Source organism: Prionailurus bengalensis, chromosome B1 (genome assembly GCF_016509475.1).
Source record: "Prionailurus bengalensis isolate Pbe53 chromosome B1, Fcat_Pben_1.1_paternal_pri, whole genome shotgun sequence".
Taxonomy (NCBI): domain Eukaryota; kingdom Metazoa; phylum Chordata; class Mammalia; order Carnivora; family Felidae; genus Prionailurus; species Prionailurus bengalensis.
In genome coordinates this window covers 71147055-71173943 of record NC_057344.1, presented here as the reverse complement: position 1 = coordinate 71173943, position 26889 = coordinate 71147055, and the positions used below count along the sequence as shown (strand labels likewise).

Genomic DNA, 26889 nt, shown 5'->3' with positions numbered 1-26889 from the left:
AAACTGGTGCAGCCGCTCTGGAAAACAGTGTGGAGGTTCCTCAAAAAATTAAAAATAGACCTACCCTATGACCCAGCAGTAGCACTGCTAGGAATTTACCCAAGGGATACAGGAGTACTAATGCATAGGGGCACTTGTAGCCCAATGTTTATAGCAGCACTCTCAACAATAGCCAAATGATGGAAAGAGCCTAAATGTCCATCAACTGATAAATGGATAAATAAATTGTGGTTTATATACACAATGGAATACTACATGGCAATGAGAAAGAATGAAATCTGGCCTTTTGTAGCAATGTGGATAGAACTGGATAGTATTATGCTAAGTGAAATAAGTCATACAGAGAAAGACAGATACCATATGTTTTCACTCTTATGTGGATCCTGAGAAACTTAACAGAAACCCATGGGGGAGGGGAAGGAAAAAAAAGAGGTTAGAGTGGGAGAGAGCCAAAGCATAAGAGACTCTTAAAAACTGAGAACAAACTGAGGGTTGATGGGGGGTGGGAGGGAGGGGAGAGTGGGTGATGGGTATTGAAGAGGGCATCTTTTGAGATGAGCACTTGGTGTTGTATGGAAACCAATTTGACAGTAAATTTCACATATTGAAAAAATAAAATAAAATAAAATCACATCATTAAAATGAAGCAACTTGAAAAACTATAACAGTCGTTACACCCTGTTTGAATTTCAAGAATATGGTAACTTACTTGCATATGTCATCTTCTGGGTCTTCAAGCCCAAATCTCTCATCAAATGTAAGCTGTATCCAAACATTTTCTTCTACTGCTACTAATCTCCATACCAAGACCATATTTCTTGGATAAGTATGAGGAAACCTCGGGCTGTGAATACTTCCATTAGTAGACACAGCAATAATTCTCTCATGCTGGGGATCTTGCACTCCTAAAGCAAAAATAGAGGCACAGACACACATTTAGAACAGACATCTCGAAAACTGCAGGTTTCAAAATAAATGTTTGCTCTATCATCCACATTTTAACCCAAACATGTGTTGGGTATGTCTCACACAACAGAAACCAAGTATCACTCTTTTCAGAACTCACCCAGAAAAAAAAAAAGAATTATTATTATTTTTTATTTTTCTAATATTCATTTTTGAGACAGAGAGAGACAGAGTGCAAGGAGGGCAGGAGCAGAGAGAGAGGCGGACACAGAATCCGAAGCAGGCTCCAGGGCCTGAGCCATCAGCATGGAGCCTGACGTGGGGCTCAAACTCACAAACTGCGAGATCATGACCTGAGCCAAGATCGGACACTTAACCGACTGAGCCACCCAGGCACCCCAAGAAGGAACTATTTTAACAATATTGAATAAAAACCTCAGTACTTTTATACTTGAAAGAACATAACACATTAGTCTTAATTACTGAAATGTCAAACTACCAACTCATGGATTCCTGAAATCATAACAAAGCCGACTTAAGACCCTCATCCTCTAAGAACTTATCAGATATGAGTCATATTAAAAAGAAACTTGCATATAATTCTATGTTTAAATATACAAACAGTGGGGCACGTGGGTGGCTCAGTGGGTTGAGTGTCCGACTTCGGCTCGGGTCATGATCTCACAGCTCGTGGATTCGAGCCCCGCTTCAGACTCTGTGCTGACAGCTCAGAACCTGGATCCTGCTTTGGATTCTGTGTCTCCCTCTCTCTCTGCCCCTCCCCCACTCATGCTCCATCTCTCTCTGTCTCAAAAATAAAATTAAAAAAAATGTTTTTAAATACAAATAGTGAATTTGCCCCCATTCTTCAACAGTGATTGTAGCAACTGTTCATTGAGTATTTATGTTACTCAAATTACATTATTTCACATTGATAAAATGCAATTTTAGAATACTTTCCTTAGAAATTTCTTGAATTTTGGGGCGCCTGGGTGGCGCAGTCGGTTAAGCGTCCGACTTCAGCCAGGTCACGATCTCGCGGTCCGGGAGTTCGAGCCCCGCGTCGGGCTCTGGGCTGATGGCTCAGAGCCTGGAGCCTGTTTCCGATTCTGTGTCTCCCTCTCTCTCTGCCCCTCCCCCGTTCATGCTCTGTCTCTCTCTGTCCCAAAAATAAATAAACGTTGAAAAAAAAAATAAAAAAAAAAAAAGAAATTTCTTGAATTTAAAAGACTGAATATCAAGGGTCATGTATTAGCTGGAAGATTTTGAGGTTAAAGAATAACCTGTCTTATTGCTAAAAAAAAAAAATAACTTTAGTAAGTTGAAGTTATGATTCTTCAAGCAGCTTTTTCATTCTCTTAAACTTGGCTATTTCAACAATCAGTCTGGTAAGTATTATTTTATATGGTCAGGGTTGGAAGACAGGTTTAAGACCAATATAAGTTCTTTGAATATATACCAGTGTGCATTAGGAAGAAAAATCATCATATTAGTAAATATGTGTTAGTTGCCACAGAATTTTTAAATTAAATCATTTAATGTCACCATTCTTCCTATTCAGAAGCATGTTCCCTCTTATTGGATGCTAATATTTAATACTGCTATTGGCTATATTAACTTGTATGAAATAATCAATACTTCTTTTATGCACATAATTTAGCACCAATCTATCTCCTGAGAACATAGATGGATCTATCAAGTTAGATGAATTCTTTTCTATTCTGACAAATTTTCTTTTAAAAATGATGAAAACAGGGGTGCCTGGAAGGCTCAGTCGGTTGAGCATCCGACTTCAGCTCAGGTCATGATCTCGCGGTCTGTGAGTTCAAACCCCGCATCGGGCTCTGTGCTGACGGCTCAGAGCCCAGAGCCTGTTTCAGATTCTGTGTCTCCCTCTCTCTCTCCCCTCCCCCACTCATGCTCTGTCTCTCTCTCTCTAGTCAAAAATAAATAAATATTAAAAAAATTTTCTTAAATAAATAAAAATCATGAAAATTTAGGGGCGCCTGGGTGGCTCAGTCGGTTGAGCGTCAGACTTTGGCTCAGGTCATGATCTCATGGTTCGTGAGTTTAAGCCCCGCATCCGGCTCTGTGCTGACAGCTCAGAGCCTGGAGCCTGCTTCAGATTCTGTGTGTCTCTCTCTCTCTGCCCCGCCCCTGCTCATGCTCTGTTTCTGTCTCTCAAGAAGTGAATGGCTTCACTTAGATTGGCTACGATTTATTTTTTGCCCCATTTTGTCTAAAAAAATGCCTGATATAAACCAAGGCACTCATTACAAATATAGCAGTGTATGATTTTTCATATACAATCTAGAAAACTGAATAGCTATGAAAAGATCTGAATTCTATTTTGATAATCTCAGTCACAAAAGATCATTGCCAAAATGTATACACTTAAATGGTGTTTACATCTTTTTTTTCTTTATAATTCACATTTCCACGACACTCTAATTAAACATAATTTAAAGACCAAACATCTAGGTCTCCTCTGTGGTCAAAGAATAGTAAACTTCCTTGTAAGTTACTGCTCCCGAAAACTCATCTCTAAATGCAGTGAGGTTTGCCACCAAACACATAGGATTTACCCCGGATTGTCAAACTTTCATGTGAATCTCAAACAACCAGGGCTATAATCAGAAAAAAAAAAAAAAAGCAACACACATTAAGTTCTACTAAATTAGGAGTCTACATCTGTAGTTTCATTGTTTAAAAAATAATCTTTCGGGGCGCCTGGGTGGCGCAGTCGGTTAAGCGTCCGACTTCAGCCAGGTCACGATCTCGCGGTCCGTGAGTTCGAGCCCCATGTCAGGCTCTGGGCTGATGGCTCAGAGCCTGGAGCCTGTTTCCGATTCTATGTCTCCCTCTCTCTCTGCCCCTCCCCCGTTCATGCTCTGTCTCTCTCTGTCCCCAAAATAAATAAAAACGTTGAAAAAAATGTTTTAATAAAAAAAAAAATAATCTTTCTAAACATATAACTTTACTAGTATTTTAAGGAAAAGACAAGTATATATTCTATGACTATTTTATTGAACATGTATGATCCACTGGACAGTATACTCAAAGAAAAGTAGCAAAGAAATAAAACCAATGTTTTTAGTCAATGTTTTAGTCAAATCTCTAAAGTATTTACAACACACTCCTGGCAATGTATTCTAAAGAGGAATCAATCTTGGTTCATCTTAGATAGTGAATTTAGCATGAAAAATGAAAATATATATGAACACTAAATTTAAAAATTTATAATTATATACCCTTTCACATTATCTTGCCCAGCCCCTCTTAAGGAAAAATTATTGAAAGCCAAAGCGAATCAAAAATAGAAAAAAAAGGAAGGAGATAATAGCGTAAATACTAATAAAACACTAATTGGAAAAGATATCTGCTTCTCCTCATGTTCACTGCAGCATTGTTTACAATAGCCAAGACATGGAAACAACTTAAGAGTCCCCTGATGGGTGAATGGACAAAGGAAATGTGCTTTATATACACAATAGAATATTAGCCATAAAAAAGGAAAAGAAACTGCAATTTGCAACAACATGGATGGACCTTGAGGGCATTATAATAAAATAAGTCAGACAGAGAAAGATACTTTATGATCTCACATGTGGAATGTTAGAAAAAAAACAAAACAAAAAAGGATCTCGTAGATACAGAGAACAGATTGGTGATCACCAGAGGTAGAGTGGAGAGTGGGTGAAATGGGTGAAGGAGGGGTGAGGTCAAAAGGCACAAACGTCCAGTTACAAAATAAATCATGGGATGTAATGTAATATACAACATGGTGACTACAGGTAATAATACTATGCTGTATATTTATAATTTGCTAAGAGTGTAAATCTAGTAAGTTCTTATCACACACACACACACACACGCGTGCACACACACAAATTTTAACTATGTATGATAATGGATGTTACCTAGACTTATTGTGGCTATCATTTTGCAATGTATACAGGTATCATATCATTATACTGTGCACCTGGAACTAATATAATGTTATATATCAATTATACCTCAATAAAAATAATAATGTAAATACTGTAAAATTGTTGACTACATATGTACATATATTTCAATGATATATAATCATATATCTATATTATTCAATTATTTTAGCATTAAGTCAAAGCAATTTCATAATATTTGCCATGCATTTCATAGTATTAGTCCCCTTAAAGACATGTTTACAATGACAGAAAGAGGGTAAGAATAAGAAAAACGTAACAAGCAATAAAAATCATAATACTTAAAAATGTTTTAAAAAGAACTGAAGAAAAGAGGTTTCTAGGTAATATCTAAATAATGTGAAACTCATAATGGGTAACATTTTACCTAATGTAAACAACAAATGTCTCCAATCTTGGTTAGTTTTGGAGTTCTGAAGAAATCTGTTCCTGTTTCATATAGGCAACTGTAGAGACAGGTCACCTGAAAACTGGTAGACTTCCCAGACATCCTGCGAAATTTCTGATGTGTTTACTTCCAAATGTACGTTATTCTGAAATTACGTTTTTTTTTTACAAAAATGTTTCTCTAATAGTTGCGTCTCTTTCCAAATCCTTACTTGATAAATACACATATTTATTGGTCTTATTTGTGCTTTGCTCTGTTCAGTTTCTTTTCTTTCTTTTTTCTTTTTCTTTTTGTCTATAATAATCCTTCTTTATCCTATTCTTGTTAATTTGTTTATATAGATATCTCTGCTTTTGCTCTCATTAACTCTCAATTAACAAACTTCAATTTTAACAATAGTCAAACTCATCTGATACACATACACATGTGCACAGTTTTACTGACTCCCTTAGCTGGTGCCTTTTTGCCTAGAAAACCCAGAATAATCCCGTCCTAATCTTACCTGATTCTGTATAGAGAAGACAGGCTTGAGCACCATAATGCAAACAAATCTCTTTCCATAAGTTCCAACATACATAGAAGTACCCTATTTTTACGTTTAATATTTAAAATTCTGACTATTCATACGAAAGTACAATGATATACTACATAGGCTCAATCTACTGTTTCCCATAACTTAAAAACAACAGCAAAATAAAACAAAGGTAATCAACAGCGCTGCCTCCCTCGACTGTTTACAGATTATAATACATTTGCACTAAGGAAAAAGAAAATAATGGTTTTAAGTAAACCATAAAACAAATATAATTATTTAAGATATGCTCCATTGAGATTCTTGAATTTATCCCAGAAGATTATCATTTTATTCCCCAAGGGAATGAACAGTCGAAAAACTTACATATTAGAAACCTCTTATGTTTCATGCTCTGTTCCAGGTGACTGGGATATCACAAACGAAACAAAGCCTTGTCCTCTTAATGTGACAACTTTTAGGACTATACATTAATGCTATTCCTAAGCTGGGTATAGTAGTGAACTAACATTCAGCTACCAAAACATTCAGATGTTACGTCTTTCAGGATTCCATCGTTGACTTCCACTATACATTCCTTTAGGACTGCCTATTTTAATCGAAATGTATGGGTTTACCTTTCGTACCTCCCACCACACTATTCATTCCTAAAAGATAAAAAGCATGTTACTGAATCCAAAAGCTAACCACTGTCTAGCTCTGTGCCTTGCCCATGGCACTACCTAATACATACTGATAGTATAAAAAAATGATATCCCAGAACACAGCAGAAAACAAATTTCCCTATTATTCAACATTCCATTCTTCATTCTTAAGATCACAATGACTGCACATGATAAGGATAAGAAAATTTTACAATTGAAACTCCCTCTAATTAAGGTCCTTTAATTCATATTTGATATCTTACTCAAAGTTCATCTATTATAGCTACATACGTATTTCAGCTGAAGGTGATAGGTCACAGAGATTTGCCATTTTCTTAACATGCTTATTTTAAGAAAATAGAACATGTTCTATAATTTTACCACACTCTGAGATTTCCATAATTATAATCATTAACTTAACTCTGAAATATGAATAAACTGATGATAAAATCTGTTATTTTAGGCAAGACATTTAATATCAGAGTTTTCTTTTTTAAACTAAAGATAATCATAAACTGTTTTAAAGTTTAAATGAAATGATAACTGTATAAATTCATCACCTTGATAATTGTAAATCAGTATGGATGTAAAGGAGAAACCTTGTCTATCATATTCTGTCTAATTAAAATACAATGAGAGAAGATTCACTATCAGGTATCAAAGGTTTGTGATGCCAGTGAATAGATTGCTATGTAAGATAATGCAACATCGGTCATATGTACAAGGATTCTAATTTTGCAAAGATCAAGTTAATTAAGCAAGAATCAGTGATGTTTAGGCAGTGATTTCAAATTTCTGATTTCCTTCTACAGGTTGATTAGGAGGGGGAAAAAAGGTTTATAGAAATTTTGCCATTTCCTTGACCTGAAACTATCTTCAATAAAACATTTAAATTATTTTGCATTTAGAGACATACAAGAATTCACCCATTAGCTACCTATCTAACTAGAATCAATGATAAGAAAGGGGGGGGGGTCTTTGTTCAGGAAGTTCACAGCAAATCCTCCATATGCAATAAGAAAAAAGTTAATATGGTGAACATATCCTCAACATCCCATCACTACTGTGAAGCAGCTACTGGAAAAGAAAGGCTGGGATTGACCCTCCCCAGAATTGTGCCTGGAAAACCAACGTAAGCCCATTTCCCTCACTGCATGGATCATTTTGATGGGTCAATCAGAGTGAATCCAATGGCTTTTTTTCAACAGTTGGGGTTGAGATCATTTGGGGCAGAAGAAGTGAGATCCAGACTTGTGTAGCCATTAAGCTTGTAACAGAATCCAATGTGAACAAAAAGTTAATGCAGAGAATTAGGCAGATAAATGGCAGCACAGAAAGATGGTGCTAGCCCCAGCTCAAACCACACAGCGAGTTCATGCCATCTCTTGGCTTCTCAGGTACATGTCTAGATAAATCACTTTTATTACTTAAGCCAGTTAGAATTTTTTACACTTGCAACCAAAATCATCATATAGCGAACATGTTTGGGTTTGCCTGGGGTGGCCTTCCTTTAGGCCTCTTGTCCTGGTGTGATTATTATTAGTGTTCCCTTTTCACACTCTAAAATATCTGAATTAACATCATAAAGAACAGCAAGTAATATGTATAAAATTTTTCTGGTACTGAGGCATCAGATACTGAATGGTAAAGATTTGACAGTATGGTATTTTAGCCTTAAGGTAATGGTAAAAATAATCTAATTTGATTTTATACAATGGGATACTACATTTTCAAATGAAGGCTCAATTATGAAAGATAAATGGGCAATGACGTTAGCTATTATGCCACAGGATAAATAGCCAAGTATATAAGCACAGAATCCTGTGAAGCCTTTTACACACCAATTAATAATGAATACAATTGTATACCCACACCATTATAGTGAACCATGTTTAGGCAATAGTATTATTTTCTATCCTGTGTTAAGCTGTGCATTATTTTAGCCACCCCAAAGAGGTCAAAGTAGAATAGAACTAAATTAGGAGTAATTCACATTACAAAAGAAACATTCCCTTTAAAGATTCACTATTGATTTCATTTTTCAATAGTTAATCAACTCTCCTGTTGAATTAAAACTATTATTCCATGTAGAAAGTTTACACAAAATATCAGAAGCTCTGAAATATTTTAAGCAGGATACATTTATGTGAAATAATATAATTATGACAAAAACCTGCCGATGTCACTAAGCACAAATTCATAATACATAGACAGACAAACAAACAAACTAACTTAAGAGAAAATATGATCACTAAAGAACCTCATCTGTTTTGAAGACTCAACATCTGTCCATTTTCTATCTACGCTGGACATATAATTTACGACATTCGGATTGGAGTTTACAAGCAATTTCAAATATGGAAGTAGCTACCTATTTCTTTGTGAACATACAATGGTTATATACAGTACAGACATTCTGATGGGAAGATGTTTAAAATTCATCCATGAAAATACTAATGAAAAGGTAATCTTTACAAACTTAACTCTCTCACAGAAAAAAAATGCAAGTAAGGCCATTAGTTTATGCCTTTAGTGACTGTTTAAAATATGTTTAAAATTTTTTAGGGGGGCCTGAGTGGCTCAGTCGGTTGAGCGTCCGACTTCAGCTCAGGTCATGATGTCGCAGTCCGTGGGTTCGGCCCCGTGTGGGGCTCTGTGCTGACAGCTCACAGCCTGGGGCCTGCTTCGAATTCTGGGTCTCCCTCTCTCTCTGCCCCTCCCCCACTCATTCGTTCTCTCTCCCTCTCTTTGTCAAGAATAAATAAACATTAAAAAAATTTCTTTAAATTCTTTTTTAGGCTAAGCTTTCAATTAGGCACAATAAATGATTCCTAAGAAACAACAAAATTGGACTATATTTATTTCAGTCTTTACAATTGCTGAAAAATAAGACTTTACTGCTTCCCACTTATGTTTAGTGTTTCCTGTTCACAGGTGAATGCATATAACGTGTAAGTAATAAGCCTACGATTCTCTTATGCATAATATGAAAGGCAGTAAAAATAATAAATCCAATCACTTCTTTACAAAACATGTCCTCCTCCCTTATGTTTCAAATGCTACTAAATGTTGTTGATAAGTGATAAAGCGTTTTCATTTCCATATACAACATCTGAGATTTATACATCATATGGGGAGCAAGATCTTGGGTTTCAGCAGTTAATTCCACACAGCGGCATCAAGAATAAATGGAGAGCAATTATACTGGGACATGATTGCCCCTCAAAGGCTAGCTAATAAGTTTAAACAAACTACGATCATAAACGTTCTAATCTTTCTGCCCTGCTGGAAAACATCATTTCCCCACCCCACACCACCCTCAACAAGTCTTGTCAATCTTCAAGTAATGTTAAGATATAAATAAAATATAAACGTTAAGGCTCTTTAAAGAAATGAAAGTTTTAAGTTAACGGTAGGAAAATTGGTTGCCTGAATTACTTCTCAAAGCAATGATATTTTTTTAAATTTTTTTTAACGTTTATTTGTTTTTGGGACAGAGAGAGACAGAGCATGAATGGGGGAGGGGCAGAGAGAGAGGGAGACACAGAATCAGAAGCAGGCTCCAGGCTCTGAGCCATCAGCCCAGAGCCCGACGCAGGGCTCGAACTCACGGACCGCGAGATCGTGACCTGAGCTGAAGTCGGACGCTTAACCAACTGAGCCACCCAGGCGCCCCAAAGCAATGATATTTTTAATTGGCTTGAATATATCCATTAACAGCATTCTTTAGCAATAGCTAGCTTTCTAGCAACAGTGTCAAAATTAAACCGAAGATCCTGAGGCAAAATGTCTAAAAAGAGAAGCTGAACCTACATTAGAACAGATTCGAGACACACACTTTTATTCAAAACAGGGACTGAACTGGACTCTAAGGGCTCTAGCAGAAGTTTCATTCGTGAGGAGAGAAGATTCTTCTTCAACACCTCGTTATCATTCGTTTTTTCAACCGTATTGAAAAATACCTACTTCCCTACCATCTGATCTCAGAGAAGACTTTGAGGATATAACTGTCAGGTTGGACATTGTCAGAGGCCACAAGAAGATTTGAGAGTCCTTCTTTATGGTATTCGCACTGTTTATAAGAGTGTAATCCCCCAGCCAGCAAATGGGACCAGCTGCATTCATGACCTCCCAGCCAGTAAACAGACCTGTTTGAACATAGCATTTCCTTGAAAATTCTTGTCCGTGAAACCCAGTTTTGATGTTGAAAATTCTCTACCTATGTTTCCTCTAAGTCCATCCATTCCTCTTCCAAGAGAAATGGAACACTGTCCCCCCCAAATGGAAAAAAAAAAAAAACGATACAGAAACAAATGCCTGGGAGGTCAAGGAGAGCAGGAGAAAACTAAGAGGAAAAAAGAAAACTTATACTTAAATTAACTGCAGCAAGTTTAACAGTATTAATTACCTTGACAAATGGCTATTACTTTTATTCTCACGTTGAGGTAGGGCTCTTTAAGAAAGATAGGCACTACATAAGCCTTAAGAAAAACCAAACTGCATGATTTAAATTTACACAGATCTATTTCTGTACATCTCCACAAACCGTCAACTATTTTATAGCAGTTCTCATACTTCACAATTTGACTACAATATTGTATTCTCATTAAGTCAACCAGAATAAAACAACACAAGTCAACCGAAACAAGCAAAAAAATTCTGATGAGGCGATATACCAATAAAACAAAAACAAAACCCGATACAAGTTGTGTATTAAAACTTGCAGTCATTAACAAGACACTTTTCATTCAGTACTTTCTGCCAAAAGAAAATACTTATATATGAAGGATGAAAAACAACATACAAAACAAGTCTAAGAAACACCAGCATCATCCCTTACACGTGGAGAAACACAATTCTACTCTCTCTACACCACAAGAGTCAAACTAAAATGCCAGGGGAAACTATCCTTTAACATATCAGGGAACAGAGAAAGGAGAATAGAGACATTTCAGTGAGCCCACTACAGTTTGAAGATCATTAGGAATATGAAAACAACACTCGGGCACTGGAATGACCGGATAAAAAATGTACAAATACAGGGATAGAAAAGTCTCCCATTATGAAAGAAAGACATTCAAATCTATACAATCTGTGTTGAAAAAAGCAGATAAGAGCAGTATACCACCTAAACAAATCCTCTTCTTTAATATGTATGGTTCAGCATATCAACCTTAATTATGTGAGAATACGTTAGAGTGCATGATAAGAAAAGTTTCAAAATTCAGAGTAAATAAAAATATATGTTTTGCTTACCTTTTAAATGTTCTTTCTCCTCTTTTCTATGCCAGTCCAGATGCTTGGGTATAGTTCCTCCCTGCCAGTAGATGGAGATAGTAAAATTGAGTCTTTTGGTGACCTCGCATCCTAATCTAGGTGGTTCAGAATCTTCAGTTTCAGATTTTGGAAGTAAAAAAATTTGAATGATTGAAAAGACACATAAAGCTTGTAAAAATTATTATGTGAGTCAGTTAAATGAACTTTTATTCATGGTCATTCGTACCAATCTTTAAGGGAGAGGGTCTTGGCTGGCATAGAAAAAAATAAAAGAAAGAGCATTATTTTGTAGGATATATTCCCTTGACTCTTCATTCTTCCCAGAGTTTGCTCATTTACTTAACAAATATCAACTGAATGTCACTCATTAGTAGGCTGCAAGTTACTAGCCAGATGCTTTCACATACATTATTTATTTAATGTTTTTAACAACCCTGTGAAGTAATTATTATCCCCAACAATCTTGTCCCAGAAACTGTATCTTTTTTAGTTCCACATGGTGAGCTGACTCTTGCTTGCCAAGTTTCTGTAGTCTTCCTGATGTTCAGTTAACGGCTTCACAGATTTAGGGAGAATGAGTTTCTTCCTCCTACTGATAAAGGAGACCTTGAAGTTGTTGAAAACTCACTTGCCATTGATAAAAACTGTTTATGATTTATTTTGTTTCAAATTAATACATGTCCTCTAAAAGCTTCCAGGAAGAAATTCAAAGGATAAGTTATAGCCATTTTACAGAGGTTAAACTGATCATCTGAAACGTAATGGGGTTCACAGGAGTAGCGCTGGATGAAATAGTTTTTCTTTGAGAAATTGTGCATTTAAGATCAAATTCACTGGGATAAACATTAAAATTTGTGATTACCAATAATCACTTATAAAAATAATAAAATTAGTAACATTTTCCAAAGCTAGTAGAGGGTACTGGTACCTCCTGAGGACAATAAAGGAGCAGTCTAGAAGAATATTCAAAACTGATTTGAATACTGATGACATCATAAAATAAGTGGTTCTATTTTCCTTACTCAGTTTCAGAAACAAGTCTATTTGTTAATTAAATAGAATATGTCCCTTATCCTTATCACAAATAAAGCCTGGGTTTCACTATTCCTGGTAGTCGTGGTCTGCAAGGTGATTCCAACATAATACACCTTGGGCAGATCAGGTAGTACACAGCCACTCGAACAGAAATACCAAGTTTGATCAAGAATGGCTGATTAAAATAAAACCATTCACTTTTACACAGTTGCCTTAATCACTCTGCCCAAATGAATAAGGCAATGATATATCTCTGTACAGTTCTTACAATGATTTTCAGATTATAGAACACTTTCTTATACTTTTTTTCTATCCCACAACCTTAAAAACCAAATGCACTATGCAAGCTTTATTATTGTGAGAATAGTGTTGGTTGGCACAGTAAGTTGATCATATAATTTCTTGTCCACACTAATACATTTTTAAGAATAAAGAAGGATGGTATTCTTAATTGTGTCCCCAATTAATGGTCCCTAGAAAATACGGACATATGACTACCCTAATGAAAAATGACAACATTAAGCTTCAATCCAGAGCTTTTGAGTCTAAATCCTATATTCTTTTAACTCTGCCAGGAAATCTTTCAACATCTATGTGATTAATTCTTAAGCATATGTTTGCCTATTAGTATCCTTGTTCAACATAGCCCACTGAGAGCTTTTTCTACTGTAAACATTCTTCCAGAATTTGGTACTCCTTAAATTCTACATTAACTTAGAGATCATTTAAAACATGTTTAAGGATTAGGATTAAAAATTATGGAAAATGGGGACACCTGAGTGGCTCAGTCAGTTAAGGATCTGACTCTTGATCCTGGCTCAGATCATGATCTCATGGTTTCCTGGGTTAGAGCCCCGCCTTTGGCATTGCAAAGACAGCAAGGAGTTGGCTTGGGATTCTCTCTCCCCCTCCCCCACTTGTGCATGCACTCTCTCTCTCAAAATAAATAATAAACATCAAAAAAAATTAAAAGAAATTATGAAAATGAAACTGTATTAAAACATAAAAAACTGCTTATCCTTCACAATGAATGCAAGTCTCGCCTGTCTATTCATTTACTTACTTGATTATTTAGTTTTTAAGTATCTGTATGTCATTCAATTAAACTCTAAAAGATTGTGGATTTTTGCCTATATTTTGGTTTGTTCGGTTTTCATTTTTGTTTGTTTTTACTGGTATTGAATCCCTGAAAGTACACACAGTGACTCACACATAATAAATAATAATTTTTTGTTGACTGGCTGAACTGCCTAGGAATAAAGCCCATGTTGCACCTGCAAGTCTATTTAGAACAAAATTTTGTACCTGAGAAGGATGAAATATGGCTTTATTACTGGCCTGTCATTATTTTCCAAAGATCGCTGGTTTGGGAAGAATTGACTAAAATCCCTCACATTATATGGAGAGAAACCAGCAGCCCATTGCATGCCATCAGATAGGTTTCTATGGAATAAAGTTATGTTAAATTCATATTTGGAATTGCTTTGCCACGATTTCTAAAATGAAACTTCCAGCAACTGCAAGACTTCAGATAAAGAGCATAATATTCAAGAAAAAAAATTGTTATTCTTTTCTGAAATCAAAAGTTAAGTATCTGTTTTGAAAAATAAGATCCCCAGTCTCTTGGCTAGACTTTGGAAACACACATATCTACTAGGCAACACAAAATCTGAGATTTTTCTCTTCACAATTCCCTTTCTTACCACAATACAGGATCAAAATTTTAGTTAGCCTTATGCTTTAAATTTTCTGTGCCAGATGACAGGTATAAAAGGTAACGGTATGGTAGAGTAATACAGTAGCACCATTATGGTAAAGGGCATGCCAGCAGGATGATCTGGACAGAAGAATATAATAATGTAGGAAGTTTCCGAGACAAAAACAAACCTTGACATGATTTGCTAAATAATGTCTATAATCCTCTGTTCTTTTATAATTGCTCCAATTATAAAACTAGGCTTCAGAATTCCTCAAGTATGTTAAACTTCTGAACCAAGTATTTAAAAACAAGAACTAGGTTGTTTTGTTTTGTTTTGTTTTGATCCTTTTAAACCAATGGGTTGAGAAAGTTTTGAGCATCTGATGAAAGATATGGGTGCTGAAACCAGAAAATTATATATCTAAAGACAAGCTATTGTACTTTTCACACGATGGCGTACAATTTCATAGATTTCATCCAGCCCCTAAAAACTACGTAGGAACCCTTTTATCTATGACATCAAGGTTAAGAACACTGTCTCCAAAAATAACTTGTCCATTATAAAAGCAAAACAATGAGTTCTTATTCCAGAATCAGGTGGGCTAACAGTGCCACTTCGGTAAAATCAGTGCAGAACAGTAACAGATTTAGTAATCAGGCATTAAAAAAGAAATGCATTCTAAAGGACTAACTTGAGTTTTGGAATGAGCTGGAAAAAAATTTAGACACATGCATATATGGGTAGGTATTGTGTTTTTTTTACATAAAAATAATGACAATATTTCACAAACTTCCAATGCAACTGTATAAAAGTATTTAAAATATTTTCTAGAAAAATGTACCTAAAATATGGAATTTAAAACAACAGCAGAATTCTTGACATACTAAAAAATGTATTATCTGATCTAAGGAAATTTTAAACATTTGTTATCAAGAAATTTACAGGGGCATCTGGGTGGCTCAGTAGGTTAAGTGTCCAACTCTCAATTTCAGCTCAGGTCATGATCTCACTGGTTTGTAAGATCAAGTCCCACCTAAGGGCTCTATGCTGTCATCACAGAGCCTGTTTAGAATTCTTTCTCTCTCTTTCTCTCTGCCCTTCCCCTGCATGCACACACGTGAGTTCTCTCTCTCTCTCTCTCTCTCTCTCTCTCAAAATAAATGAATAAACTTTAAAAAAGAGAAATGTATACATAAAAGAATATAGCAGATGATTTCATTACACTCTTACATTTACAAGAATTTATTTACTATCATACTTTTTAAGTGCGAAGGACAAGAGCAGGTGCCAATTTCGGAGCACTAATAGTGGATTAGAAACTGGTAGGCGCTCACGTGAACTATCTCACAGCAATGCTGTGAGACACACTTTATCACCACTACTCTACCAAGGAGAAAACTTCTAACCGGACCAAGACATCATGAACCAAGTAAAAACAACAACAAAATAACAGATGTGGGTCCCACCAGGGGAGATGCTCTGAGCTGCAGGAATGGATTGATGACAAAGCTGTTTTCTTTCAACACTCTCATCAATACTACCCCTAGGATGAGTAGGAGGAGGAGCTCATGGCCTTTAAAAAAGGTGGTGGTTGTCCTGATCCACGTAGGTGGGTCAGACAGCACAACACCTATCTCAGTTGATCCTACTTCTTTTGTGACTGAATTAATAGTGATTCGTTTTCAGAAGATACTTAAGACAATATTAGAAATTTCCCTCAATTTTTTTTTTAAACAGCAGAAAAGCCTGTTCAGTCAGGTCGAAAAGCAGTAACATAAGAATTGCATATGTTGTTATGTCTGGATCTTAAAGAACTGTTATAACAATATAGGGGCGCCTGGGTGGCGTAGTCGGTTAAGCGTCCGACCTCAGCCAGGTCACGATCTCGCGGTCCGGGAGTTCGAGCCCCGCGTCAGGCTCTGGGCTGATGGCTCAGAGCCTGGAGCCTGTTTCCGATTCTGTGTCTCCCTCTCTCTCTGCCCCTCCCCCATTCATGCTCTGTCTCTCTCTCTCCCAAAAATAAATAAACGTTGAAAAAAAAATTAAAAAAATATATAACAATATAATTGAAATCTTTCACCATATTTTCTATTTCATAAAGAAGAGGAAAGAAAGTTTAAAAAAAATTGATGTGTGTGTGTGTTCATGCACACACACACACACACACATTTAAGTTCCACATTTGTAAATAACATTTACACTCAACACTATAAACTGAAACAGTGTTTTCTGTTATAGTATGAGTATAGTACAAGGAATTGTATAAGGAATTCTGAGTATAGTACAAGGAATTCATGGTAAAATGGATACAGTGGACACATTATAAATCATCATTGGGTTCAGGATCATGTAATGTAGGGATCATCATTACTTCTCTACTGTTATTGAAGAATGTAAGAGGGATGAAAAAGACACTCATTAACTGTGATCTCCTTCCTATTTTTTCATGTACCCTCTCCCCATAAAAAAGTGTAATATAACAGTACAGTATAAAAGGTCCAATATAAAAAAAAAGTCCTAAAGAGGGGTGAAATTTTTATTTAAAAAATTTGATTACTTACAAAGTTTATCTTTTAGTGAAAAGCAAAATATTTGAGCATGTGTATTAAGCTGAAATATTTAGTAAATCACATACAGGGCACATACTTTTTTTATTATTTTAGAGAAAGAAGGCATGTGCACACATTCAGGGGAGGGGCAGAGGGGCAGAGAGAATCTCAAGCAGGCTGCACATTCAGCATGGAGCCCAATGTGGGGCTTGATCATGGGATCATACCCTGAGATGAAATCAAGGGTCGGACACTCAACCGACTGGGCCACCCAGGGACCCCGTGTACAGAACACATTCTAAGTAGAATTAGATTTCAGAACGATGCCTAAATAACAAGGTGAGTAAGTATTCACTGACTGTATACTCAATTAAGGGCATAAGGCATGGAGCCAGCCTGCTGCAGTGGAGTCCTGGCTCATAGTCACAGACTCAAGTGTTACTTACTTGAACTACAAAGCTCTCAGCAATATTGCTAGGTGGCCCTTCTACTTCTTGAACTAAGTGACTTTTAAAAGCATATGGTGAGTCTCCATATTCACAGTCTTTAAGATTTCTTTTTGCTTCAGGAGATGGTGGTGGTTGGTGATGATGCAGGTGGTAGAAAGCTAGTATGTTAACATCATGGCCAAGGTCAAGTGTACTTCATTCAAGTGAAGTTACCTATCCAATCTCCCACACCCTGCTGTCACAAGCAGCAAGTCAATCTAGAGGAGGTTTAGAGACCTGAAAAACATTCACCATAACCTCATGAGGTTCATATTTGAAGTGACTTGTCTCTCTTGCTGTTTATAAGCATGTGATTATAGCTACTTTTAATGCTTTCCCTATATTAGACAGAGTTCCTAAAATTGAAACCATAAAGCCAAAGGAATCAGTGAAAGTGCTAAGAATCTATGCAAGTGTAAAAAAAAATGTGAACGTTAGAATTCAAGCAAAAAAGATCACGTCATCTGATTCACTGATAAAGGTAACGTCATGTGAGAAGATCAAATGTTTTGTGACAAAAAAGGCAGTATATTAAATATTATGAATGGCATACATCTGCGAGTTTTAGTGACACTTATAGCTGTCACTAAAAAGAAAGGAAAGCATTTTGAAACTTCAAATGAAGTATTTTTTTTAATCTAAAGTAAAACTAATTGTTCAGCTGGAAATTAATCCATCATGTTATCACTTTAAAGTCAAATAAAGGGGCGTCTGGGTGGCTCAGTCGGTTAAGCGTCTGACTTCGGCTCAGGTCACGATCTCACTGTCCGTGGGTTCGAGCCCCGCGCCAGGCTCTGTGCTGACAGCTCAGAGCCTGGACCCTGTTTCGGATTCTGTGTCTCCCTCTCTCTCTGACCCTCCCCTGTTCATGCTCTGTCTCTCTCTGTCTCAAAAATAAATAAATGTTAAAAAAAAATAAAGTCGAATAAAATTTCAGCCCTGCAAAAATAAATTGTTCTGAAAATGATTCCTGTGTGCAAACATTGCTATTTGAGAATTATCTGTCACCGGCATTGAAAACGCAAAGGGCAGGTCAGTGCATCTGATAGAGGCTCAAACTAACAATGCTTTACAATGACCAAAAACACCCAAGGGGAAATAAAAAATGTAAAATAATTCTCACAAAATTAGAAGCAAACTATGTTTTCAATACACAGATAATCAGTACATACGTTTTCGAGGCTGATTTTAAAATTGTTTTCTATCAGCGAGCCACCAATTACCAATGGTAAGACATGACAGCTACTGATTAATCTTTTGACTGCTTCATTTTTATTACACTATCTGGCACTACTTTCTAGTTCCTTTCCTACCTTACATATCTTAGCTTCTACAGCACTGGATCCTTTTATGCTTGGAGTTGGTTCTTATCCAAGATTTTATCCTCAGTCTTCTTTGTATACTCTCAAATTTTTGGTGACCTAAAATACTTCCTGAATTTAAATATATACCATTCATAAGCCTATGCCCTTTAAATCTGTAGCAATAGATCAGAATTATCTCCTAAGTCACAAAAGCACATTCCCAAATGTCTCACTGGCCCTTTACATCAATATATCCTACTCCAAACTCAGGATCATTTATGAGGGCTCATTCTCTTCTGCTTTATTTTTGCATTTCTACTAATGGAATTATCATTTCACTAGCCAGTTAGCCTCAAAATATCATCATTTTCACTTTAACTTTTGTTTATGACATTTTATGTGGTCAACTTGATATGACTGAGAGGAATTTTAAATAAAACATGGTCTGGCACATGGCCAATGCCCAGTACATATTACTTAATGCCATTCTTGCAACAATCTTCCATACAGACTATTCAGTCTGCTCAAATTGCAATCTTCCCCTTTAATACTCAGTTTTCTAGCCTTTTGAGTTCTGTCATCTTCAAGCAACAGTGTTTGTGTACTACTCAGACCTATCCTGAAGTGAAACAGATATTCTGTATTAAAATGAATGCTGAAAATCTCATACTTCCTTAAGGAATAAACATAGGAAGTAAACATATATCACTAAATATGTTTATCCATGCCTGATTTTATTGGACTAAATTTTCTTTTTTTTTTTTTTTAATTTTTTTTTTCCAACGTTTATTTATTTTTGGGACAGAGAGAGACAGAGCATGAACGGGGGAGGGGCAGAGAGAGAGGGAGACACAGAATCGGAAACAGGCTCCAGGCTCCGAGCCATCAGCCCAGAGCCTGACGCGGGGCTCGAACTCCCGGACCGCGAGATCGTGACCTGGCTGAAGTCGGACGCTCAACCGACTGCGCCACCCAGGCGCCCCTGGACTAAATTTTCAAGTGAACAAAATGAAAGGAAGGCTGCTTCTTTTTTTTTTAACTGTAGTATCGTTTTTGTCATGCACATACACGTAAAAGTTTAATTTTAATATCCAAATTGTGAGTCGTTTGTGTCTTATTTAAGAAACTAGAACTTAAAATGTCAAAAAGTGATTCTTTTATATGTCACCTGGAATATTTAAAAAAATATTTATGATGTGAGTCCTATTTAATTTTTTATATTTTCACATTTGGACGGGCCAATCTAAACATCACATTTTATACAGTTCGGACTTTCCCCATCCTTTGTCTAATATATTAAAATGCTATCCATATGTGAATCAATTTCTGATCTTTTTATTCTTTTTCACTGTATTATTTACCTATTCTTGTACAAAAACACCATTTAATTACTATGTCTTTATAATAAGCTTTAACACCTTGACTACTTATGGCCTTTGCTTTTCTACATCAGTTTTCAGATGAGCAGATCAAAGTCCATGAAATTCTTACAGAATTTCATTGAAATTATGTTTAATTTATGAAATTATTTGGGGGATATTTTACAAAACTATAATCTTACCTTCCCCACCAGTAAGCATGGTATTCCTCTGCCATTTTGTGACAACATCCCAAAGCCAAAACGAAAGGTAACAAATGCACAGCGGAAAAAGTAATCTATGCCATATTCCTCAAAACCATCAGATGTTAAAATGTTCTAAATTGTGGTTCTCTTACCTATCACCAAAAGAGACACCACCCTACTTTATGTCACATTCACAGCCTTTAAGCAATTCTCCAGCTTCAATTTCAGTAGAGTTTTATCTTTAAAAAAAATATATTTACTTATTTTGAGAGAGGGAGACAGACCATGCACACTCAATCCACATGGGAGGGGCAGAGAGAAAGAGACAGAGAGAAAGAGAGACAGGGAGGGAGTCCCAAACAGGCTCCCTGCCTTCAGCAGCCTGGGGCCACATTTTAGGAACTCTGAGATTATGAACTGAGCCAAATTCAAGAATTAGACACTAAACCACTGAGCTACCCAGGCACCCTGAGTTTTAATTAACCTCACAAACATCTTCCACATCTTTTAAGATGAATTAAAATGTAGCGATTTTGTAGTTGTTGTGAACAGGATAGTTTTTTCATTATATTTATCACCCACTCTTCATCACACCACTTTATGTTTTCCCTTAGTACTTAAAACTCTCTGAAATCATCTTACCTAACATATGTTTGCTTTATTGCCCTTCTCTCCCTTCCAGAAGATAAGTTCCTTGAAAACAGGGATCTTGCATGTATTTTGTTGCATTCCCAATAACTAGAACAGTACATCGCCAAAAGGAGGTACACAATGTATATTTGTTGAATTAATATATTCCTATCTATTTAATGCTATGCCTTAACTGTCACTATATAATGGACCGTTTGTCTTAACTGTTTTTTGATTCTGTAATCCTGTCATACATTATGAGGACACCAAAAGGGCTGAAATCATAGCCAGCAGCCAGTAATAAATTGAGTCTACTAAACAAAATTGGACTTACTTCCCCATTTCATGCCTCTACCTATTCTTCTCTTCACTTCTTTCTACACATTTATCACACATTAACAAGTCTTTTTTTTTCCTCTTCTTTTACCATAATAGAATTTTCTTTTTTTCTCCACCCTCCTATCCATTTATCTTACCCAAGGGAATCTCATTAGAACTTTAAAGTTTCAAGCATTTCAAGACAGACAATATGTCATAGTGTTATACTATATATAATATATATATATATATATATATATATATAACACATATATACTATATATCTTATACCGCAAGGCTGAAGTGAACTTAAAAAAAAAGTTTCTGTCTTAAATCTTGAATGAAAAGATGAGCACATGACATATTATTGTCTTCTACGTCTAAGAAAGTTTCCTTTTGAGTATGTGGTTCCTGTGAAATTAACTCTTCTCCATAATCTTCTTGAAGAAGGTGTTATCTTTGCTGCATTTAAATGGCTTTCATCCTCGTCATCTATAAATACATTGATATTGCAAAGTTGTTTCCACGAGGTTTATTAATCCAAGATTTAGTTTTTTAATGAGATACGGAATGAATGCTTCAAAAGAATGCTCAATCCTTATGAAGTTGATACATAAACACCACGCAGATTAAGAAATCCTTTTAATACAGAGCCATTTCCTAAAGCTAAGTAAGTACGTTTTCTCACCAGTACATGTTCACACAGTATTCCAAAGTTTAACCCAATTATATTGCCATTTACTTGTATGTTATACCTTGCTATCATTATATGACCAAAAAAAATATGCTTTGTAAAACTGTTGGAAAATTTATTAAAGAAACTGTACAAAGGAAAAACTAGTGGTGAAAAGATAATAGAAAACACTGAATGCTGAATGATTCAAAACACTAAAAGTAAATTTGTGGAGGGAAAATCCCATAGATAAACAAAATGGATGCTCGCAAGCAAGAGCTGTTTTGTGTATAATTTATGGTGCAAAGAACACCACAGTGGGAAGAAAAAGGCCACTATCCTTTACTATTAACTGTTTACCTTGTAGGCATCTCTTACACAGATACCAACGTAGGGTTTTAATCAGCATATGATGGAAAGTGGTATAAGAAATGCCTTGCAAATATTAGCACTAAAAAACAGAGACAAATGGAAGAAACTGAAAAAAATCCAGTCAATATATAGATGAACATGTCTAAAAAGGATTAGATTTAAAACTATTTTTCCTATTTTTCAGGCAAAGACTGGAAATCAACAAAACAAGCAATCACAAGGATCCAGTGAGTATAACCAAAACTTTAATGTGTCATTCCAAGTTTCTGACTTAGAAATTTGACTGAAGATAAGGGATGATGCAGGTATAATAAAAAAATACAATAAAAATGAATGAAGATATTTACGTTTTTAATGGACCATGGATAAGAGATCTCACCTGTAACCACCTTCAACTATTTTAAAGCTTTCAATCGTCTTTGCTCAGTATGGACATCCTAATGTTTTTGCATATGGATTAATGTAAACTATGTTCACAACACTAAATTCAAATGAAAATGAGTTAAAGACAGAATCCAGGACAATCATTTATTATGCTGCTTAGAATATACTGCCTAAGTACTTTAGACCCAAGCTTAAATAAGAACTATTTTAAATATTATTTCAAATTAAGTGGATTCTATGGATGATTTATGAAACTTATAGACTAGCCTGTAACACTTAAGTATTATTTTAAATAAACACTGAAGGGGCACCTGGGTGGCGCAGTCGGTTAAGCGTCCGACTTCAGCCAGGTCACGATCTCGCGGTCCGTGGGTTCGAGCCCCGCGTCAGGCTCTGGGCTGATGGCTCAGAGCCTGGAGCCTGTTTCCGATTCTGTGTCTCCCTCTCTCTCTGCCCCTCCCCGTTCATGCTCTGTCTCTCTCTGTCCCAAAAATAAAATAAATAAATAAATAAATAAATAAATAAATAAATAAATAAACACTGAAATACTGATCATGTGTTGTATACAGAAAGATACAGGTGACATCCAAGGATACACTGATTTCACACCTAAAATTTGTACTACCGTCTATTATGTAAGTCTGAAGGCTATTTCTCAGTTTTTCTAATAGGTCTACACTCTTTTGGTCCTCAGTAATTCAATGGCACTTTAAAAATATGTAATAAACTAAAGTATAAATAACAAAAAAATGTAACCTAAGGTTACAAAAATAAACCACTTAAGAAAAACCACATATAATATACCATCACTAAAACTCTTTAATTTACCACTGTTGATTAAAAGTAATAGTTTTGCCCACTCTGGTTCTAACTGGACCACTTTAATGCAAGAGTTGCATCTACTGTGCTTGTATCATATATGATAATATAGTGAAATTTATTTGTACACACACACACACACACACACACACACACACACATCAGTAAACCCATATGCAAAACAATATGCCACAGGTGTGAATTTCTGGGTAACCAGAGCATGCGTCTATGGCTTAGAAGAAATTCAAACAAGACTAGATCTTCAAATCCAAAAAAACTGATGAAGGATTTGTTTTTTCTAGCACATACATTACTAAACATTATTGGTGGTATCGCTTTGATGCACTTCAATTGGAATACCCTGTTGACTCAAAGCTTCAAAGGGCTGGCCAGAGTCTGACTTCTTGCACAAAGCCCCTGGACCTATATAGCACACAATGATCTCATCCCATCTGAACTCCTGAGGCACATCTGTCAGACTCACACATTTTGCAGTTTAAGCTTAAAGGCTTGCAGGATATGTTTAGGTTTTATCCCTTAACTAGACTGAAAATCAGTTAAAGCCACAAAATATATCTTACTATGTTTTCCTTTCAACATTCCACATTAATGCCACTGAATATAAAATTTCAAATGACTTGATCTTTGATAAGAAAATACTTCTGCACACAATAAGAATTTAAGTACACATGCATTTCAGGATTGCTATGAATTACAAAAGTCATTTGTACTGTTAGTCTTTTTAAAAAACTCTTACACTGAAAGCACATATACAATGCAAAATGCACAACAAGATTTACAAAATTCACAAAGCATTGACTATTTATTGTGAATGCTCCCTTTCCAAAGCTAGTTTTGTCCAATGACTTTTTACTCATCAATATTAGTAGCTCCCTGGGAACAGGTTGAGGACAAGCAGTTCGTCCATTGCACTCATCTCCTGACCTCCCACCCCCAAAGTGATGAGGACAGCTAGCCCCTCCAGACTGCTCAGTTCAGAATCCTTGCTCTGGTCACTGTTTCTGAAAGTGTGGTAACTAGTGGTCCTTAATATAATTTTGGCTAGTACATAAAAAGGGCATGGTCTTTCTTTATCTTAATAGTGGATAATTCACTTCAAGAGATATCGCATATATAAAAATTATATTTTGCTTCCATGGGCATTTCCTACAGCTTCTCTTAAAACTTTATTTAAGAAAAAAAAACTTTCTCAATGGAAGAAAAAATACTTAGTGAATCGTGCCACAGGCAAATATGATTTTGTAAAAATTGTGAAAGTGTGGCCAAGTTTGAGATAAAGGCTATAGGGTCATGAAGAGGGAACAGTGGCTGATTTGTTCACTATTTTATATCAAAGGCTTCAAACATTCTTTGGACTTACTATGCTCTTAATATACATTTGCGGAAAGCATAAAATGGATAGCTCTTGTCACCTCATTAAAAAAAAATGAAACACATCTTCTTTGAGCAAAAGATAGTCTTCTATGTAAAGGAGCAATTACAAGATTCTCAAGTCCCTGTGATCCAAAGACTTTTTGTTATTTACTAAATTGTCTGCAACAGCTCATTCCTAATTAACATACTGGAGGCCCAGACTCACCCATGAATTACAACTATAAGAAAATTTGGTGTTTATTGTTACATATGCATATATCATCATTTGCAGCAATAGTTCTCAGGAGATTTATAGGACTGACCAGAACATGGCATGGCCTAATACCAGACATAAAGTACCTTCCATGTTAAAATATCTAGCCTAACAGCCTTTTGGGCATGAGCTTTGACATGGGGCATTGGATTCTGAGATGTTGCAGCTCCTGGGTGGCTCAGTCAGTTGAGCGTCTTGACTCTTGACTTCAGCTGAGGTCATGATCTCACAGTTCATGAGTTTGAGCCCTGCGGTGGGCTCTGTACTGACAGTACAAAGCCTACTTGAGATTCTCTCTCTCCCTCTCTCTCTGCTGCTCCCCCGTGTGCATGTGCACACTCTCTCTCTCTCCACTTCTCAAAAATAAATAAAACAAAAAAGACTATAAGATGTTCACAAAATGTGACAACAAAGTACACCATGTATTATATGGTTAATAAACCGTCTTAACTATAATTAACAAGTAAAGAAATATTAATATATACCATAAAGACTGTCATCTTCAAATAATTTAAAAAGTAAAATATTATAAGGGAGCTTGGGTGCCTCAGTTGGTTAAGCATCCGACTTCAGCTCAGGTCATGATCTCGTGGTTCGTGAGTTCAAGTTCAAGTCCTGCGTCGAGCTCTGTGCTGACAGCTCAGAGCCTGAAGCCTGCTTCAGATTCTGCATCTCCCTCTCTCTCTGCCCCTCCCCCGCAAGTTCTCTCTCTCTCTCTCTCTCTCTCTCTCTCTCTCTCTCTCTTTTTCTCTCTCTCTCTCTCCCTTCCTCTCTCCCTCAAAAATAAACATTAAAAAATTTTAAGTAAAATATTATAGAACCATAGGCTGTGTATCAATATTTATTTGAATATTTAAAATATGTATTAAATATACAGCTTTGAAAACTCAAACATAAGAATGACCTTAAAGTGGTTTCTGAGATGAATCCTGGAAAACGAAAAAACTGAAATACAACTGAAAACTATGCCTAACAAAACAGATCTTACACAATCTGGGGAGAATTTCCACAAAATGATAAGGTCAAAGCAGGTGAAATGAAAAGTAAATCAGCAGCTTAGCTACGATTTAGCTTAAGAAACAAAAAAGGGCAATCCATCTGGAATAAAAAAAGGGGGGGAAGAAAGATCCTGCCTCTTCCCCTTCACCTGTCTCTTAGCCAAAAACACTGAATTTATGGCAGACTAAATAAACATTCCTCTATTTTATAACTTATTTTTGAAATGCCCAGAAACATTTTATGTGTATACATAGCCTTTTAATATGTATGACCATTCAGATAGTGCAATGATTAGAAAGCAAAACGAAAACAATGGATGAGTGCGAGTAGAAAGGAGAGATGGCAGGTATTCAAAATGCAGTGGAGGTGACTGTTAAGGTCAGGGTACCTTCAAGAATACCCCCGTTACCTGCACATAACGGGATTTATAGACATTCATAATGTCCTCCTTTTCATCAGAAAAACAGAATGTGAGCAATGAAGATCCCTCACCTCGCTGGAAAGTTCTGGGTCTAAGCATATCAACCTTCCCTCTCGTTTGAGAACCGATGAGAGAATATGACCATCATTCGAGTGGATGATGAGCCATTAAAAGGAAGTCCACACATTCTATCTGTTAGTGACCCCAGGACTCACCAGATGTCTCTTCATTCAAACAAGGTAAATGGAGACTTAAAAAATACACACACAC

At 36.1% G+C, this 26889-nt stretch overlaps 1 protein-coding gene across 2 annotated transcripts in view; it reads right to left on the bottom strand.

Moving 5' to 3' along the window:
* Nucleotides 1-26889, bottom strand: part of PDGFC (platelet derived growth factor C) — a 206676-nt gene that overhangs the window by 91211 nt on the left and 88576 nt on the right. For both annotated transcript variants that reach the window (XM_043566784.1, XM_043566782.1), the window contains exon 2: nt 710-905. In XM_043566784.1, the coding sequence (XP_043422719.1) occupies nt 710-905 (196 nt within the window). The remainder of the gene's footprint in view (nt 1-709; nt 906-26889) is intronic.